Genomic DNA, 17,959 nt, shown 5'->3' with positions numbered 1-17,959 from the left:
GTAGTGGAAATAATTTCTGGTACCCATCACAGAAATGTAGCAGTGACAATAATATTGTATGCTGTAATCGTACTGGGCAATTAGTGATACAAAAAACCTGTTTTATCCTGTGAATAAAAGTATATGTTTTTGTCAATGTACCATAATAACAGAAGCGAAACGCAATATTGTGTCAGGACAATTCACTATTTATGCACAATAAATAAAGGAGCATAGCGCGACAATTTCTGTTCAGCGCCAGACTTGCTTGTAACCTATATCACCAATTATGTTATGAAAATGACGTATTAACTACTAAAAAACACTGACCTTCGTGTAAATGCTTGGAGCAGACTAACCTGTGAGCTGGAGGGTTCTGGGACGTTATATTTGATCTTTGAATGGCTGCAATCCAGGCCATCCGTCGCGTCTTTGTTACTTTGGAAACATGGCTCGAACAATTTCTCTTCAACGACGTAATTCGATAACAACCGATCTCTTTACCCGTCGGCTTCCCGTGGCTGTCATGCGACCGGCTATTGCAGTTAATAATACAACGGCTTCTTGACATTTTTGTGTTTCTTTTTATCGCTGTATAACTGATTTTAATTGAAAGCCTGCATGCGCTAGTACCGCTTGCCACGAGTTCCCAGAATCCTTTGCGGTTCTACCCGTGAATGACGTCACATTTTCAATCTCTATATAATATGCATGTTAAATTTTATATTTGGGGTGAAATATCAAGTCTTTTCAAGTAAACCGGTTCAAGTCCAATTCAAGTCCCAAGTCATTGGTGTAAAAGTCCAAGTCAAGTCACAAGTCTTAGAACATTTTTTCAAGTCAAGTCTAAAGTCATAAAATTAATGACTCGAGTCTGACTCGAGTCCAAGTCATGTGACTCGAGTCCACACCTCTGCTTGGTGGGTCCCTAGCTCCCTCTGAACATCAATATTTTAGAGTTCTGAGGGATCCCAAGGTATTAGGTAGAGTAAAAAAGTAGCATTAGTTGAAGTTAATTTAAAAATTCATGAAAAATTGGAATAACAGAATAAACTACCTGTGAGAAAAAGTATTCCCTTATAGTCTGTAGGTACCCCAGTCAGTAGAATTAAGGTTATGTAAATCTGCATACTTTATTGAGAAGCCAGCACCACAGTGAATAAAAGCAGTGTGAATAAAAGAGGAGCCTAGGAGCAGGTCATCTAGGAATGACAAGGTTAGTGGTTTGATCCCTGGTTGCTTCAGTCTGCACCCCAGAGTACCCTTGAGCAAGACAGTGATTTCCGTGCATTTATCTCAGTGGACAGAACAGTATCAAAAAGTGCTTGTATGAGTGTGTGTGAATGGTTGAATGAAACATGTTTTATAAAGTGCTTTGAGTGCTCAAGTAGGGTAGAAAAGCACTGTATAAGAACCAGTCCGTTTCCCATTCATTTTTTACACTTGCCAATCACTTTAGGTACACTTTGACGGAAGGGTGTGTTAGACCCCTTTTTGCCTTCAGAACTCCCTTAATGCTTCATGTTATTGACATCTAGTGACCGTGGAGGCCATCTGAATACTGTGAAATCACTGTCATGTTTGGGAAAACCAGTTTGAGATGATTTGAGCTTTGTCTCATGGTGTGCTCCTCTACTGGAAGCAGTAGGATAGCACACAAGGTGAGTACGCTTGGGTCTTAAAGAGATTGACATGGTCAGCAATTATACAGAGGTAGGCTACGACATTCAGAAAATATCCCACAGTTAGATATCCACCACTGCAAATGCAATGAAAAGCAAGATGAATCCATGTTTTGAATCCATGTGTTATTTACAGCAAATTTTGATCCCACAATGTTGGTGAGCTTGTGCAAATTGTACCCTCAGTTTCATGTCATTATGTTACAAGTGTGGCACCTGGTGTGGTCTTCTGCTGCCGAAGCCAGTCGGCTGAGAAGCGTAATGTTTTGTGCATTCAGAGATGCTCTTCTGCATATTTTAGTTTGAAGAAGTGGTCAAGGCGATAGAGCGTTTGTAACTGTGGCCCCCAGACTCTGGAACTCCCTTCCTTTGAGCCTGAGATCTGTGGACTCAGTGGTTTCATTTAAAAAACAGCTAAAAACCATCTTTTTAAACTTGCTTTTGTTTGATTTATGTTTTTATGTTTTAGCTTTTCTGTGAAGCACTTTGTGATTTTTGTCTTGAAAGGTGCTATAGAAATAAAATTTCACTTACTTACTTTTATTTGAGTTATTGTTGCCTTCCTATCAGGTTATTTCTGTTCGCCTGGACGTAGTGTTTTCAGTGGGAGAAACGTCCCATTGAAAACGCTGTCCAGGTAAACAGAATCAACCTTCTGGCCATCCTGCCCTGAGCATAGCATCAGTGAGGGATTTTCTCCCAGATAACTAGCTAGCATTGGATATTTTCTCTTTTTATGACCATTCTCTGTAAACCCTAGAGATCAGCAATTTCTGAAATGCTCGGTGTCTCGTCCCACGTTCAAATTCACCTTAATCGGCTTTCTTCCCAATTCAGATTCTCAGTTCAACTTCATCAGGTTGTTTTTACTAAATGCAATGCGTTGTTGCCATGCGACTGTCTTAGTAAGCAGTTGACTGCAGTCTGTGTTGTAATAGAAGATCACTGGGTATTCATGTACAGAAACGTTTTTAAGAGCTGTATTAAAAACATTCCCCAAATGGTTTTTAAGATACATTTATTTCTGTATTTTTACAATAAAGAATCTTATACTGAAAAAAACCCAAACCACCTTGATAAGTTCAGTGTAATCAGAGGTTTCGCTGCCACATCATCACTTGTTCTGGTATGACCATGTGAGTATGAGCAGCAGATTACAGTCACAGCAAACACAAAGTTCACTTTCCTTATAAATCATCCGTGGTTGTGCCACAAACAGAAACTTTTTTTTTACTTTATTTTTTTGTAGTTTTTTTTGTTGCGTTTTGTTTTTGTGACAACACTTGTTGCAACAATGGCCGCTGGCAAACATTAAACTCCCACTTTAATGAAAGTTAGGAGGACATGCATCAACTGTGGGCCTAAAAGGCAGTCAGCCACGAAATTGATAGCGTAATTAGTGTTTGTGTTGGAGGACCAAATTGTGTGATCTTCACAAAAAAAAGTACTAGACAATTGATAGTTGTCAAAAACTTTAAACAAGAAATACACATTTTGTTCTAGAATTGTCGTCAAAAATAATTTGCTTGCTGAGAAAATAATCTGTTAAACTGAGAGGTACTTTGCTTAAAAGTGGCCACTTCTTTGTAGTGTAACCATATAGCAGCAAGAAGTGCGTCACAAAGTAAGCAAACTTAGTAATGTTAGGAACACAACAACAATCTTTCCTTGAAACGGGATGTATTTCTTTGATCATCTTCCAGTAATTCTGGTTTAGTTCTTTCATTTTTACCCCTGGATGACATCCAGGTGTAAAATATTCTGCTCACCTGACTGAAAGGAACCACATTGTTTGTGTTACTTATCAGTTTTTAACACATTGTCAATATCATGTATCTTATGGAATACACTGTGGCGCTGAGAGACTAGCTTTTAGACACCAACCTGGTGCTGAGTATTGTGGGATGAGCACTGTGCCTCTGTCTTTGTAAGTTACTAATTAGTCCCATTTGCAGCACACGCCTGGGCCATAGCAGAGGGTGACTTTGACAAAGTGCCTGAGTCGAACACTACACTTGCTCCACACTGCAATACTGCGTTTGCGATTAACTGGCAGAGTGCTAATAGCTGGTGGTGGGGGAAGCTGCTGGAAGGGTGGAGATGTGTGACCTGATGTTAGGTGGGTTGTATCCTTGCTCTTTTTCGTCTAACAAGTCTTTTACTTTGGTTCTTAATCCCAAATGAAATCTACAAGGTGCCCTTGGGAAAAGTACTTAATCCCAAATAGCTCCAGTAACTTCCAAGCAGTGCATAATGTCAGCAAAATACATACGTTAGTGTGCCTAAAGAGAGGATTTTGTAATATATATTGATTGATAGCTCGTAGTTTAGTTTGAAGGTGAAGCTTAAATGGTAACGCTGTTCGGGACTGTGTTCTAATTGATGGCAAGCTCAAGGAGGTTTGAACAGCTGCCCCAAAGCCCTGCGCCATACACCTCGTCGATATGGCCATTCCTTTAGAGACAATTATACATGCACATTAGCGCTGTTAAGCATGCATGCATGGTCACAAACTTAAATAGCTGGAATAACAAGAGCAGAATTCAGTTAGTAGAAAATGACAGGTGCCTGAATGAGTGGATTAATTGCATGAGGAGGGTGGGGTGTTTGAGATGTGACATAGCATGCCTCTGAGAAAGACACGAGTATGACATCTGAATACGACAGCTACTGAAGTACCAACATATGACAGACTGAGCTTTGTCTCTTCTCGGACTAAGAATCTAATTAAACCGATATGGCTCAAATAAAAGAAAAGGCCACGTTTAATCCTTGTGTACTCTGTAGCTGTGAAGTTTAGACACTGAGGTCAGTAGACGAAAGGTTTGCCGTGATCAGGCTGTGATTAAGTTATTAACATGGTCTTTTTAAAAATCTTGTGTGCTTTTCTCTGCCCTCTTCTCCGAAAAGCGCGTGTCGCTGTGGCTTTGCACGGGCTCTTTTTGTGGTGACTGCACTAAATCGGAAAACATTACAGCTGAAGGCTAGATATAAATCTGGCTGCCTCCTGCGGTTCAGGCAGGTAATATCGAGAGAGTGGGGAGTGCAATTTTTTAATTCTAATCACAAACAACACGCACGCAAACCCACACTCGATCGTGCGCACACGCAAGCACATTTCCTTTCAGCTTACAAATAAATGGCTCCTGTGCCCTGTGTGTAACTTGTTGGACATAATGACTTATTTGTGTAACACACCGGTCTATTGTACTGTGGCATCATGTGGCCCTTTCACAGTCTTGGGTACCTGGGAAGCTATAGTGACCCATGATTAGAGCATGATGTTTGAATGTCACTCAGTAATAAACTACCTAGGCTGCAGGTTTTATTCCCTGTTTGTGTGGCCTGTTTTTGTGTTATGGGATTTTTCCCTTGTAAGCTGCCTGAGGGGTTCAGCAAATCACATACTGCGCCCTTCATGTTTAAGTGTTCATCACCTTCATCAGTACCTCTCATAGCTGCACGCAGAGCCAGAGGGTTCCTCCAAAGCCTGCACTTTTATTTCCTCTTCGTAAGACAAATGTCAAGTATCTGGGCTTTAGCAGGGAGCGTGGCCCACCCGTCTGCCGCCAGTGGTGTGGAGACAGCTAGATAAATGCATGGCTACAATGCGTCTGGCTTGCACCGGAGGCAAGGAGTCACGGCGCAACGCTAGGCCGTGCCGTGATAGCGACAGAAGGATTTTAATCATCGCCTCTCCCCAGGAATGACACCAGCGCCGGATGGGGTAACAGAGATAGAGAGCGAGGGGGCTGGCACCCAGCAGACAAACAACAGCCTTGCAACAATGCCGTGTGGATTAGCAGTGTCGCTCGGTGAGAAGTATGTGTGCTTCTGGCCAGGCGGGAAGAGAAACATGTTGCTTCTTTTCTTCATTTTTTTTTCTTCCTTCCAACTTGCTAGAATCAGGATTCACAGCATCATTAACCACAGCCAATATCTCCCAACCTCCAACAAACCAAGCTGATATTAAATAAGTGTATCAATTGTGTGTGAAGCCGATCTATGGTTTAGTGAGAACATTCATTTGTCTCACTCCTGGCTGCACAAACTTAACATCTTTTGTTCATCTTTTTTTATTTCACCTTTTAGGAGCCATCCATTGCCGCTGTTATTATAATCCGACCATTATCCAGCTTCCGTCTCAGTTTTACTTCTTGTGAATCCTTAAAGATGCCTCTTTCAGGTCTGCCCATGCATTCTACGTCTCTATGGTGATGTTATGTGGAGCAGAGGACAGAAAACTTTTGTTTGTGTCTAGCTAGTATTTAGGGAGCCTTGCTGGATTGAAGGCTTGAAGTAACCTTTCTGATGCAACTCAGTAAACAGGGTTCATAGGTGTCACTACAGCAAACACCAGAGCACTGGCGGTGCTCTTTAATTGGCTACGAGGTTACATTGTGCACGAACCAACAAAAAAGTGATGAATGGATGGATGGATGGGAAAAGAATGTGAGAGATAAACCGAACAGATGGGTGAATATCCACACACACAGAGATACAGAGATAGATAAAATCTAAGCATAAAAGCATTAGACTAAAAAAAGAAAAGAAACAAATGACACGTCTTAACTTTGTCACTGAGGCTTACCCAAAGGAGAGAAAGATAGCTCTGCTTTTTTGCAGCACTGTTCATTATTATACTGAAATGCTATGTTTTGTAGAGCAGCAGCTAAAGATTATTGTTTTATTGACTAACGTCATCCCACCGTAAGCCCTGGAGCAGGGACTTTAGAGAAAAGCAGTGGACAGCTCAGTATAATTTAGCTAACTGAGCCATTTACTTAGAGCAGCCAATAACACTTTTCTGCTGGAGGGACTGTAATGACATTAATAAAGGATGGCAGAGAAAGAAAATTAAACACTTAATGGAATTGTTTATTTTCGAGTACAGCCACGATTGACGGTCAAAAAGCATCTTTATTTTTTTCTCTTTAAGTCTTGTGACCCACTTTTCTTGATTTGTTTGTCCTTCCCCCCCTTTGTTTTTGGGCTGAGGTGAATTGTAAATTGTGTGTGTGCGCGCATGTGTGTGTACCTTTATTCTCCCGAGAACCCGAGCTGCAATCCTTCCTCGGGTTGAAGAAAGGATGAGGATTAGGTGGGGCGTGAAGTGATGAGAGTTGTAGTTTTGAGTTAGGGAGGAAAGGTTTGTGTGTATAGCATTTTATTTGATTTTAGACCTGTTTGGTCCAAAAGATGCTTTATGCTTAAAATAAACAGCACACAGTCCTCATACATAATATTTAAATGTGGCAGGGCATAATCATCTTAATGACAGCACTTTATCAGATATATGTTGGAAAGAAACATTCATAAATGTGTTCAGAATTATTAAAATAGGGAGCTGAAAAGCTGCTGAACTACAACAAAAAAGCAAATACAGCATGCATATTAACTAAATGGAACAGCTTCTTTTCACATTATTATAACATTCAGTTTGTGTTTGAACTGTTTAAATTTACACATCACTCAAACAGAGAGGAAGGTTATTAATAGTACTAATTACTAATAAAGTCATGTCTTTGGCAGTCTGATGAATATCCAATATTATAGTCTTTTTAATTCTGTTTTGGCCTCCATCCTCCAAAGGAAAACGTCTGGCTCTGTCATCTAAATGCTCGATTATGTTCACCAAATAGAGTCTTCCTTTTGGTGCAGAATAGGTAGCACACAGGAAATCAAAAAAGAAATTAATAAATAAAGGAGGGTTAATGAGGCTGTAAGAGCCTTGAACTTGTCATCACAAAAGCAGGATAAACATGGAACATACTAAAACTCTGGGCAGGCTGGCAAACCTCTGTAATCTATACAAGTGCCACCTTTCACATTACACTCTAAATGAGCCATTGTGCAAATGGAACTATTGATTAGTGCAGCTCTGAGTAAACATTGGTCCAAATCTATGTCTGTGAAATCTGCAAACTATTTTTTATGTCTAAAGACAACACCGTTCGCACCAAAGGGGACAGCATTTAATGAGCAAATGTGTGCATTTATTTCATTTTTATTTTTTATTTCAATGTCATAAAACTGAACCTCAATTGCGTGCCATTTTTGTGGGTAATTTAAAGGATTATGGGAAATTCTTCAGGTGCCAGCGCTAAGAAAGAGCACCCTCTTTGATCTGCTTCATCAGCCTGTGAATACGATAAAGCAACCAAAAATGATTCATTTATTCAGGAACTGTATGCTGTGGCTTTGTGTGGTTCTTAATGAGTAATCTTTCAGGTTCTGTAGGAATCTTTAATAAGTGCCATTTAATGAATGAAACACATTGTGTGGCAAGTCATTAACTTTGAAAGCAACAGTGATTGCTTTTGAAGGATTAGGGCACTTTTCTTTGCATTTAAATGTGTCGCGTTAATTTTTTTCTGGAATTATCATCTTTGTAGTCAGGAGATAAAGCTGAGATTAGAAAAATGCTGTTAATGAAAAGATTTCTCCATACGCTTTTTAAGAATTTGTGCTTGTGTTTAATGCTGTTGTGGTGATTAAAGTATACACCGCACAGCAGCACTAATCGCATGAGCCAGTCATTGGATGTCAGTGTTGACACATCTCTGATTTTTCTGATACAGATCAATCATGACAGGGGGACAGACAGATAATGCCTCCCCTGGCAGCAAAAATATCCCCTTGTATGTGTTTGCTTTTCTGACAGCATCTTTACATTATCCTCATCATGCTTCAGACCCCTAAACTATTTGGAGTGACGGCACATTTGAGGGCACAAAGGAGTCACAAATCATTGCCGGTGTGTAAACAAGGGACCAGTCATTATGGACAATTACTCCATGTCAAAGCATTCTCATAAGACTACATGATTGATGTGATCACTCTTTTCCAGTCTGAATTCAGCATCTATTTTAGCACGACTGGAGTCTTTTTACCAACTAACTTCAAAGCTGAAATCATTTTGAGGTTGACGTCATAGTTTGTAAGGTGGTGTATAAGTGCTTTTTATGCTTTCATGTTAAAAACACAAGCAATGGATACGAGACAATTAAAGCTTTGCATCAGAGAAAGGTTCTGAGTAAATGAATCAAAATGAACATGAATGAGAAAAAAAGGCATCAGAGATAAGCCAATTTTTGATCTGCTACTTGAAGAGTAGGTGAAGGAGTACATAACCTACTGTTACTGTTGGATGCTAAACTTTAAGCAACTGGATAAACAATCGATATACAAAAAAGCCAAATCAGTAAATGACTGTTATAGATAGCTAGATGAATAAATGTCCAGTACTGTTCTAAAGTTTTTTTTTTTTTGTGATTTAAAACGGGGTTGGGGGGGTACAGACATATACAGCACAACTGTAAACTGCAGTAGCAAAGCAAACATTGGTCACAAGGCATAGGGACAGCAAAGACAAAACACAAAAACACAAAGTCAAAACCAGTTATTGCCTCTTCCAGGGGATAACTTTGGATGAGCAGATTTTCCAAGCTTCAACAGTCGTGGGTCGAGCTTTATTTAATTTTGCTGTGGTATGTTCAAAATTAATAACACGGATAAGACATCGTATCCAGAATGATTCCATACAAATGTCAGGACTGAACCATTGCTTTGTAATAGTCTTCTTTGCGGATGTGAATCCAGCGAACAACATTTTGCATTGTATTTGTTTTAAGGAGATTTCAGAGGTATCATTAAGGAGACAAAGACCAGGATTGGGAATATGAAAAACTTCCAGCACCTCAGATAACAAAGAGTTCACAAAGACCCAAAAATTGGATACAACAAGACAGTCCCAAAACATGTGCAAAAACGTGCCTGGTGACGAATCATTGCAGATGTGACAGTGATACGTAGCATGTAGTTTCATCTGGAACCTCCTATAGGGTGTAATGTATGTTCTGTGTATGGTTTTGAAATGAATTAATTGATGTGCCAGGTTCTTAGTACTGTGCTAAAGTTTTGAGCTACCCAGCATTTCATTATATTTAGCTTTCAAAGAGCCAGACGTTACGTCCGTGTAGTCATCCAGGTCATGGTAGACTAAGGATCTCGGAAAGAAAATGACTAGACTTTCTTGAAGATGCTTCACCTCTTATCCGGGATCCTTCTTCAGTTCTAAAACCAAATGATGAAGAGTCCCAGATATTTAAACCCAGATGGGGGCTGTTTGATAAGAGGATTGTTAACCTACTATTAACCATGTCCCTCGTTGCATGAGTCAAAGTGTGGAAAAAGGCGTGGATCATTACAACCAAAGGTTTCGGGTGAAACCACCAAGATCTTGTCTCACCTTGTCATGTGACCTATTGAGGTCACCTCACTCAAGATATGACTGAAGGTCGAGACACTTGAGGCACTTCTCAAAACTGCATTGTATGTGGCTGACAGTGTCGTAAGCTGAAAAGCCAGACTTTCTTGTAATTTCAAAGCAGTCTTGAACAACAGTTCTACAGGTTTTCTGAAGGTCTTTCAAAGTTAATTTTTGGAAATTGGCTGCTTTTTCACTCATTTTCAGTCCAGTATGCTAAAAAACACAAGGTTTTTGTTTGTTAAACCACTTAACACAAACCTATGAATCATTCGAGCACAAAAAAGTCATCTAGCTCAAGGGATAAATCAGTGTTGTGTCTAAACATAACAGTAACTTAGCAAAGAGCCAATTTTAAATTGTATCTTTAGGCACTTTGTTACTAGCAGCCTGTCACAAAACACATAAATTGTTCTTATTTATTTAGTTGAATCTATGAAAAATGGCAAAGATAACACAGTTTGACAGGAATAAAATAGGATTTTTCCCCATCAAGGTAATTCCTAAACAGCTATTAGCTGAAAACTTGGCATATCTCAGCATGCTGTGCCCTTGTTTGAGGAAAATAGACAAGGAAAAAGGAACGAGTGGCAGGCCTAAACAACCATTTACAGCACATAGACTGTATCTTAAATTTATGTCTCTATGAATTAGGAAAAATACAACAAAGACCTGACACATACATACTGTCCTTCTCTGAAACCTCATCAGAAATGGTGTGAGGGGAAGGGTGGCCTTTAAGAAGCCATCCTTAAGAAAGTGAAACAAGAAGAAAAGGCTGAAGTAAGCCAAATCACACAAGAACTGGACTGAAAATCTGTGTCAACAGGTCATTTGGAGTGATGAATCCGAATTTGAAATTTCTAGTTAAATCATTAGCAATATGGATGAGGTCAAGAAAGAGGTACAACAATGAGTGTCTACAGCCATCTGCAAAAGGAGGGTGGAGCGTCTGTTATGGTCTGGGGCTACATTTCAGCCAGTTGGGTCAGAGATCCGATCAAAATTGATGGAATGATGAACATGGAAAAGTACCGTCAAATTTTGATCCACCATGCAATACCATCTGGATTGGCAACAGCTTCATATTTCAGCATGACAACGATCCCAACCCAAAGACATTGCCAATACAGTAAAATCAGTCAGGGATTGGCCTCCCCGGACCTCAACACTATTGAAGCGGTGTGGGATCATCTTGACCAAGAACAGAACAAAAGGGCAACATCCAAAGATGATCCAAACTCTGTTTTTTGCCTCATATGTTGTATTCTATTTATGTTTGCATGTTTCATTAAAGCACTCCACCTTTATCCCATTTCCCTTACAAAGTATAAACAACTATAACTATAACTATTCTAACTATAAGTACTATATTTGAAATATTTGAAACCCTTCAGCTTAAACTGAGTTGGGGTTTTGGTTTTTTTTTGCTCAAACTTGACAGGCAGTTCTGGTGAAAATGAGACAAAGTGTTATATATACAAACTTGGAAACGCCCTCTCTGGTTCTTTCATCAGGTGTCATCCGAACAGCTCTGCCAAACATGGACCGGGAGACGAGGGATCAATATGTTCTCGTCATCCAGGCCAAAGACATGGTTGGCCAAATGGGTGGCCTCTCCGGCACCACCTCTGTAACGGTCACGCTCACAGATGTCAATGACAACCCGCCTCGGTTCGCTCACAGTAAGACTCTTTTCCTGATTGTCCTTACTGGGTTGATTAAGCTTATAGCCTAAATGCCATATTCAACAGCTACTCAGCAATCAGAATATAACCGGCTCCTTTCTTTCTTTCTTTTTTCCCCTCCTGGCTGAATGAAGCGTTAAAGATCTATCATTATTACTGAAAAACTTCTTGAACTTAGAGAACCAAATGAGGGCATACTTTGTAATGTATGCAATGAATGCAGCGGTGCAAAAGGCTGGGTTGTTGTTTCACCCTTGGAAAAAAAAAATCATTTGAATTTATTACAGTTGCTGTAACAACAAGCCGTAACGAGATTTCTTTTCTTTTTCCACAATGTGTGGTAAAATAAAGTTGGATAGAAAATACTCAGACCTCTTACAAGCAAAACACACTCATTAAACTTCATCTCACGAGTTTCCAATGTTATTTTTAAAATCTTTCTTACCCTAGTGTCTCTTCATATTTCCAACTTGTATTTTCAGCAAACATTTGGACTTTTAATGCCAAATTAAAAACCAACCTTCCTGCGAGGTGTGCACCTCTCTGCCTTATTCTTCATCAGAGCTGGTGTTTGCTTCAGTGTTGGATACCAGGATCAATCAGACTGCCTTTTTTTTCTCTTTTTTTGTTGTCAGCCTATTTCACGGGCTGCTAATGGGTTCCAGGCCGAGCTTTAGGATTCAAAGGCATGCAGCGCTTCTCATGATAATCCGAAGCGCCAGCAATCGGTTTACTGCTGATAGCCCAACCGCTGTCTGGCTGGTGCTCTCACCACTGGACTGCCATGAAGCCGAGTCAATTTGCTGGTCCCTGGGGGGAAAGAAAGGTTCAAGTTTGCACAACAAGTCGTCAGTGTCGTTTTAACCCAGTGCTGTCACGCAGAGAAGAAAGAGACTTTGGAGTTCTCGATTTTGCTCCAGCAGTTGAGCTCACGGGGTCATGGGTCAGAATCGATACGCCATCATGGAGCATCGGAGCTGATAGAGTCCAAGAGCAATAGCTAGTCCAAGGGGAAAGACACCAAGGTTAGCTGCGTGAGAGGACAGGCTTTGGGAGAGGAAAGGGCAGGAGGTAGGTGAAGGGGCAGTACAGAGGGAGGAAAGCAATTTTTTGGTCTTTTAAAGAGCTGCTGCTCCACGGCAAATTAAAAAGCCATTATAAAGATTACATGGCAGCAAACAATGTCAGGGAGATTAGCATTTAGACGGAGGCTGAGGGAGACACTGTGAGGAACACAGAAAGGTCTGGTAATGAGCTCTGCCATGGTGATTGGGGAGATTATGATTATGAATATGATTCCCTTCTTTATTCTCATAAGAGTACTTTAAATCTAGAGGGTCACACAAAAGCTCAGGGAACACAATGGAGAGTTTTGGAGTAATAGAATCTTTGAGTGGACATTTCATTTCACAAAAAAATGTACCACAGAAATCTTAGCGTGACTCCAGTTTTCTTTCTTTTTTTTATTACTTTCTCTTTTTTGCATTTGGGAGGATAACCTGTTACATTCAGACAGCCTTTTGAAAGTTTTGTGTTTTGCAGATGATATTGTTACAGAACCCGAATTTAAAGGACGGGGAAATATAAAATTAGCCTTTGACGTTTTTGATTGCATATTTTAATTTTCCATTGCTTTTCTCCGCAGTCTATTCAGAGCGCCACCATGAAGTTGAAACAAAACGCTTTATTTCATGTGTGCGACTGCTGCTGCCTGTCTGTTTTATGTAACATGAATTCATCGAGGAGACACACAGTCAAATCAAAGCTGAAGGGCTACAGCACGAGCCGTAGCTGCTCGAAAGCGAATTGGCGGTGAAATAAGCACATCCATTACCAGCATCCACTCCTGTCCTTCTCTTTCCAGAGAACTATCAGTACACGGTGCTCGAGTCCCTGTTGGTGCAATCTGTTGTGGCCAGAATAAAAGCGGTGGATGCTGATATAGGCTCCAACGCAGAGATGGACTACAGGATCATGGACGGTGATGGGCCCGGCATGTTCAACATAACGACAGATGAGGACACACAAGATGGGGTCATAATGCTGCTGAAGGTACAGCTTGAACAACAGCCTGGTTTTATTACTTAAGAGCTTATTCAGGAACCCAACTCAGTCAGCTTGTGAATAGAACTGCTGAACCAAGACTTGTTTATACCAAGACTTTGTAACCACAAAGGGTCCTGAACCTTCACTCTTGAAAATCAGTGAGACAGGTTAACATTTTAGGGCTTTGTACCCAAGCTGGTGAGACACTGAAAGCTGCCTGGAATCCAGATTGGAGTGGTGTGGGTATACAAGCAGTGTGCAAACCAATCTTTTTTCTCTCTTTTTTCCCCATGCAACTATTTAACATTTAATTAATAAACATTTAGATGAAGTGGGAGAGAAACTTTATTTTATATTGTTAACACATAAGCCACCTGCTGCTTTAAGTATTTACTAAAACTTTACTGATCTCCAGCAAAAAATAGTCCCAAACAGCTGAAATATTTCACTTCTAAAAGCTGCACCGTCCAGCTGTTCAAGTTTTGTGTTCTTTTTTACGTTTAGCATCCTCGGTAGGACTTCGGAGCTAAGTGGCTGTAGGACTGTTAAGTGTTATGAGACAAGCTTAGGCTGAGTTGGCATCAGTCAACACAACAGTTGCCAGCTAGAAGAAAAAAAGAATAAAGCCAGATGTTTCCTTTAATTAATTAAATGCACCCGTGTCACAGATGAATCACGCGTTTCTGAAATCAGTGATATGAAATTCTACTACCACACACATGGTGATGCAATATTTTTATATAAGAATAATGACGTGCCACTGAATCTCAGTGCACTGTGGTCTGTTTGTGCCAGACAGCAAACACTTGTTTTATGAAGGATATTAGGATAAGTTCCTCTCCCTGGTTTTCCTTTCTCCGCTTTGCCCTTCCTACTGTGTTTTAAATGTCAGCAGAACCTTTGGATTAAGTGCTAATCACTAATGACAAATCAGCGCTGACTATTTCCACCTCTTGTGATGAAATAAACATCACGCGGTCACCGAAAAGTTGACTTCTCCAGTCGTCTCAAACTCAAGAAAAGACCCAAACTCAGCAAAATAACAGCGGCGCTACTGGCACCAACTACATAAATAAAGAAAATTGTCAAGTTAAATGTAAAAAGTAATTTATTCATTTCTAATGGAAAAAGAAAATGTTGTGCGTTCCCACCTTAGTTTTGCATGCTCCGTAGCACATGGCTGATACATCACATTTCAGGGTTTCAAAGGGCTTGAAAATGGTCTCCGCGGGCCACATTGATGTGACACTTCATTGCTGGCACTCTTTTGTGGGAGAGGTAGGGCCATTGTTGGCCACAAGCAATTCTTGTCAGATGGGCCAATTTAATCCCTTGTTTGTTTTGCACCAAACTCAGACAATTACAACATAGGAGAGATTCACAGACAATGAAAGTGTCAAATCAATGTTCTCTTGCAGTATATTATACGTTGCTATGGGGAGTTCAATAAGCCAGACAAAATGACAAAAATGTTTCAAAAGCGTTCATTTCAGCGTGCTTTTCACCATGTTGTGAGACTTGCTTGAAATCAATATTACTGCTTTCACAGCACAAAGTAACTATAATCCATCACCAAATCACTTTGTTTAAGTCTAACTGTGTGTTAAATTGTAATGGGTCTTTAGAGTCCACGTCCTTAATTGTGATCAATATCTCAGCATCGTCTGAATGATTTACAGATTTACATACATAGTAACTGTTCCTCTAACTGTGAATGGGTGAAAATGCAGAGCTGCAATCCTGGTGTAGTTTTTATTTCTCAATTCTAAAAAGAGCTAAACATTTCCGACACCTCTCATATTTTGATAAGGGAAGTGAACGTTTCTCTCAATGTTTTCTGTATTCTCCCTGTCTACCTCTCCTCCAGCCTTTAGACTTTGAAACAAAGAGCAGCTTTTCTCTGAGAATCGAAGCCACAAACAGGAATATCGACTCCAACTTCTTGAACTTGGGACCGTTTAGCGACACGACATCAGTCAAGGTGACGGTGGAGGATGTGAACGAGCCGCCCGTCTTTTCCACACCGTTGAGCAAGATGGTCGTTTCAGAGGACGCCAAAGTGGGCACCTCGATCGGGAGAGTCTCTGCCCATGACCCAGATAACTCCAACAGTCCAATCAGGTGCTAATGATTTATTCACCCGATTCAGACGTTAAAATCCCAATTTGTTTAAAAATGTGTTTAGTCCACATTATCGACAAACTCAGAATCCGTAGACCCTCCGACCTCCCCGTGTGGCGGTCATAAAGACAGTGCCAGATGGTGGTAGGGAAGAGGAGTGCAGCATTTGCAAAAGTGAAATGCCATCTTGAACAAGAGAAGGGCATTCCTGCTGGAGGGTCAAGGCTCAACACTTGTGCCGTGGCATTTATGGCTCAAAACAAGCACTCACATTGTCAGTCTGCGTGGTGTCACTCACAAGATCCCCCCACCAACCCCTACCTCCACCCCCCCCCCCCTTCCTGTTTTGCATTAATTGAATGAATATTGTATGGGATTCAAGCTTTGTCTGTTCGGATTGTTAGCAATCTTAATCAGAAAATCAAATTACTGCACCATTGTAGCTGTAAATTGCTTCTTTTTACTCCTGTGACTGCTATCAGCATCTGCAATATATTTCACTACAACTGTTGAAATTAAAATTATTGTGGAACTAATGCAGCCACAAGAGTCAAATTACATTGCAATAATACCCTTTGGATGTACGCTAATTGAAGATGCAATTTTCTCTAGAAATATGAGTTGCATTGTATTGAAAAGGTTTGATCGGCGCTGAGTGCTGAGGGACAAGTAGGCAGTCTTCAAGCTTATCAATATTTAATGTGCTTTTGTTTTGCTCGTGATATAAAGTTCCAAATTGCTTCCACGTTTCTGAATCTAATCCAATCTATGGACTGTACTCATTAGTTGTAATATTTAGAGACAGCTTGGACAACATCATATGTCTTCTATAAAGTGTGAAGATAATGTATGTATTTATATATGAAACCGAATGCAGCTCTTACTGCTGATGGGGAAAAAACATGATCATAATCTTTCCTTACAAGTAGAAGAAACTCTAAAATGTCAAATCAATACCACTATCCAAAAGCAATTTCTAAAAGTGTGTATGTGCGCTTTGTGTACTGTTGTGTGCCCAGGTACTCCATTGACAGGAACACAGACTTGGAGCGCTTCTTTAATGTGGATGCCCTAAGTGGGGTCATCAGCACAGCCAAACCTCTGGACCGAGAAGCAAACTCTGTCCACAACCTCACCATCTTTGCCATCGAGAGCCGTAAGTTTCCTTGTGGGAAAAACTTTCAAAACTACTATGTAGTCCACTATTGCTTTATTCATCCTATAAATAGTACTTCATCAGCTCTAATATCAACATTGTGAACCACATGCTGGTGCTGGATTCTGTTTAATTAGGGATGTCTTCTATTGTGTGTCCAAAAGTAAAAACCCACGAGTGACTGAGCTAGATAGCTTGTCTGCTGGTTAATCAACCAAGAAATAACTACTCTAGTTTACAGGGTTAAAAAAAAGACCTTCGCTCACAGCTAGCAGGTCCTTTGTGGACTGTGAAGAGAGAAGCCCGTTGTGCATACTATCAGAGTTTAAGCCCTAAAACCAGGTCTGTCCTGCTCCTTACTGGAGGGGAGACAACATTACCTCAGAGAGCATCACTTTTTTATGTACACAGTTTCTCTTGTGAGCAAGTAAGTTATCCAAGTCCTCAAAAGGGTTATATCAGCAGGATGCATTTTTCCTAAGATATACTGCAATACTGTAGCTGGCTTGCAATATACATGAAGCTTTAGATCCTTTCTGGCCTGTTATCCACTCTGTAAGCTGTCTGTGCTTTGGACAATGCAGTGTGGTGTTGTTGGGGTTGTTGCGGAGCTGTCGGGGAATGTTAATTCACATACGGGAGGGTCATTCTGACCTCCATGTCTCCCTGAGCCATGGGGACGAGATGCTGACTAAGGGCGGGTGATCTCGCCCACGGGTGAACAATGTTAATGTGATGTGAAGAAGTGCCGTGTGCCTTTTTTGTTCGTCTGTCAATGGCTCCAAGGACATAAACCCCTTTTTTTGTTCCTTCTTCTTTTTCCCACATTGCATTCCTATCATTCCGCACAATGGACAGCAATCACAAGCACGCTATCCACTGAGCACGCCAAACAGCTGCGTCACATCGGTATAAGTTAAAAAGACAACCAGCCTGTCAGCCCAGCACTTCTTTTGCTTTCACATCTTCAGATCGAACACTGCGTGAAAAAGGTCTTCTTTTCTTTTCTTTTTCTCAA

At 40.5% G+C, this 17,959-nt stretch overlaps 1 protein-coding gene across 1 annotated transcript in view; it reads left to right on the top strand.

Moving 5' to 3' along the window:
* LOC113029246 (cadherin-7) overlaps positions 1–17,959 on the top strand; it is a 116,889-nt gene that overhangs the window by 61,670 nt on the left and 37,260 nt on the right. The window contains exons 5-8 of the mRNA XM_026180022.2: positions 11,448–11,615; positions 13,483–13,670; positions 15,532–15,785; positions 16,805–16,941. Of these exons, the coding sequence (XP_026035807.1) occupies positions 11,448–11,615; positions 13,483–13,670; positions 15,532–15,785; positions 16,805–16,941 (747 nt within the window). The remainder of the gene's footprint in view (positions 1–11,447; positions 11,616–13,482; positions 13,671–15,531; positions 15,786–16,804; positions 16,942–17,959) is intronic.

This window comes from Astatotilapia calliptera, chromosome 9 (assembly GCF_964374335.1).
Source record: "Astatotilapia calliptera chromosome 9, fAstCal68.1, whole genome shotgun sequence".
NCBI classification, from domain to species: Eukaryota; Metazoa; Chordata; class Actinopteri; order Cichliformes; family Cichlidae; genus Astatotilapia; species Astatotilapia calliptera.
Note: the sequence above shows the minus strand (reverse complement) of the source record. Positions and strands in the feature narration are given on the sequence as shown.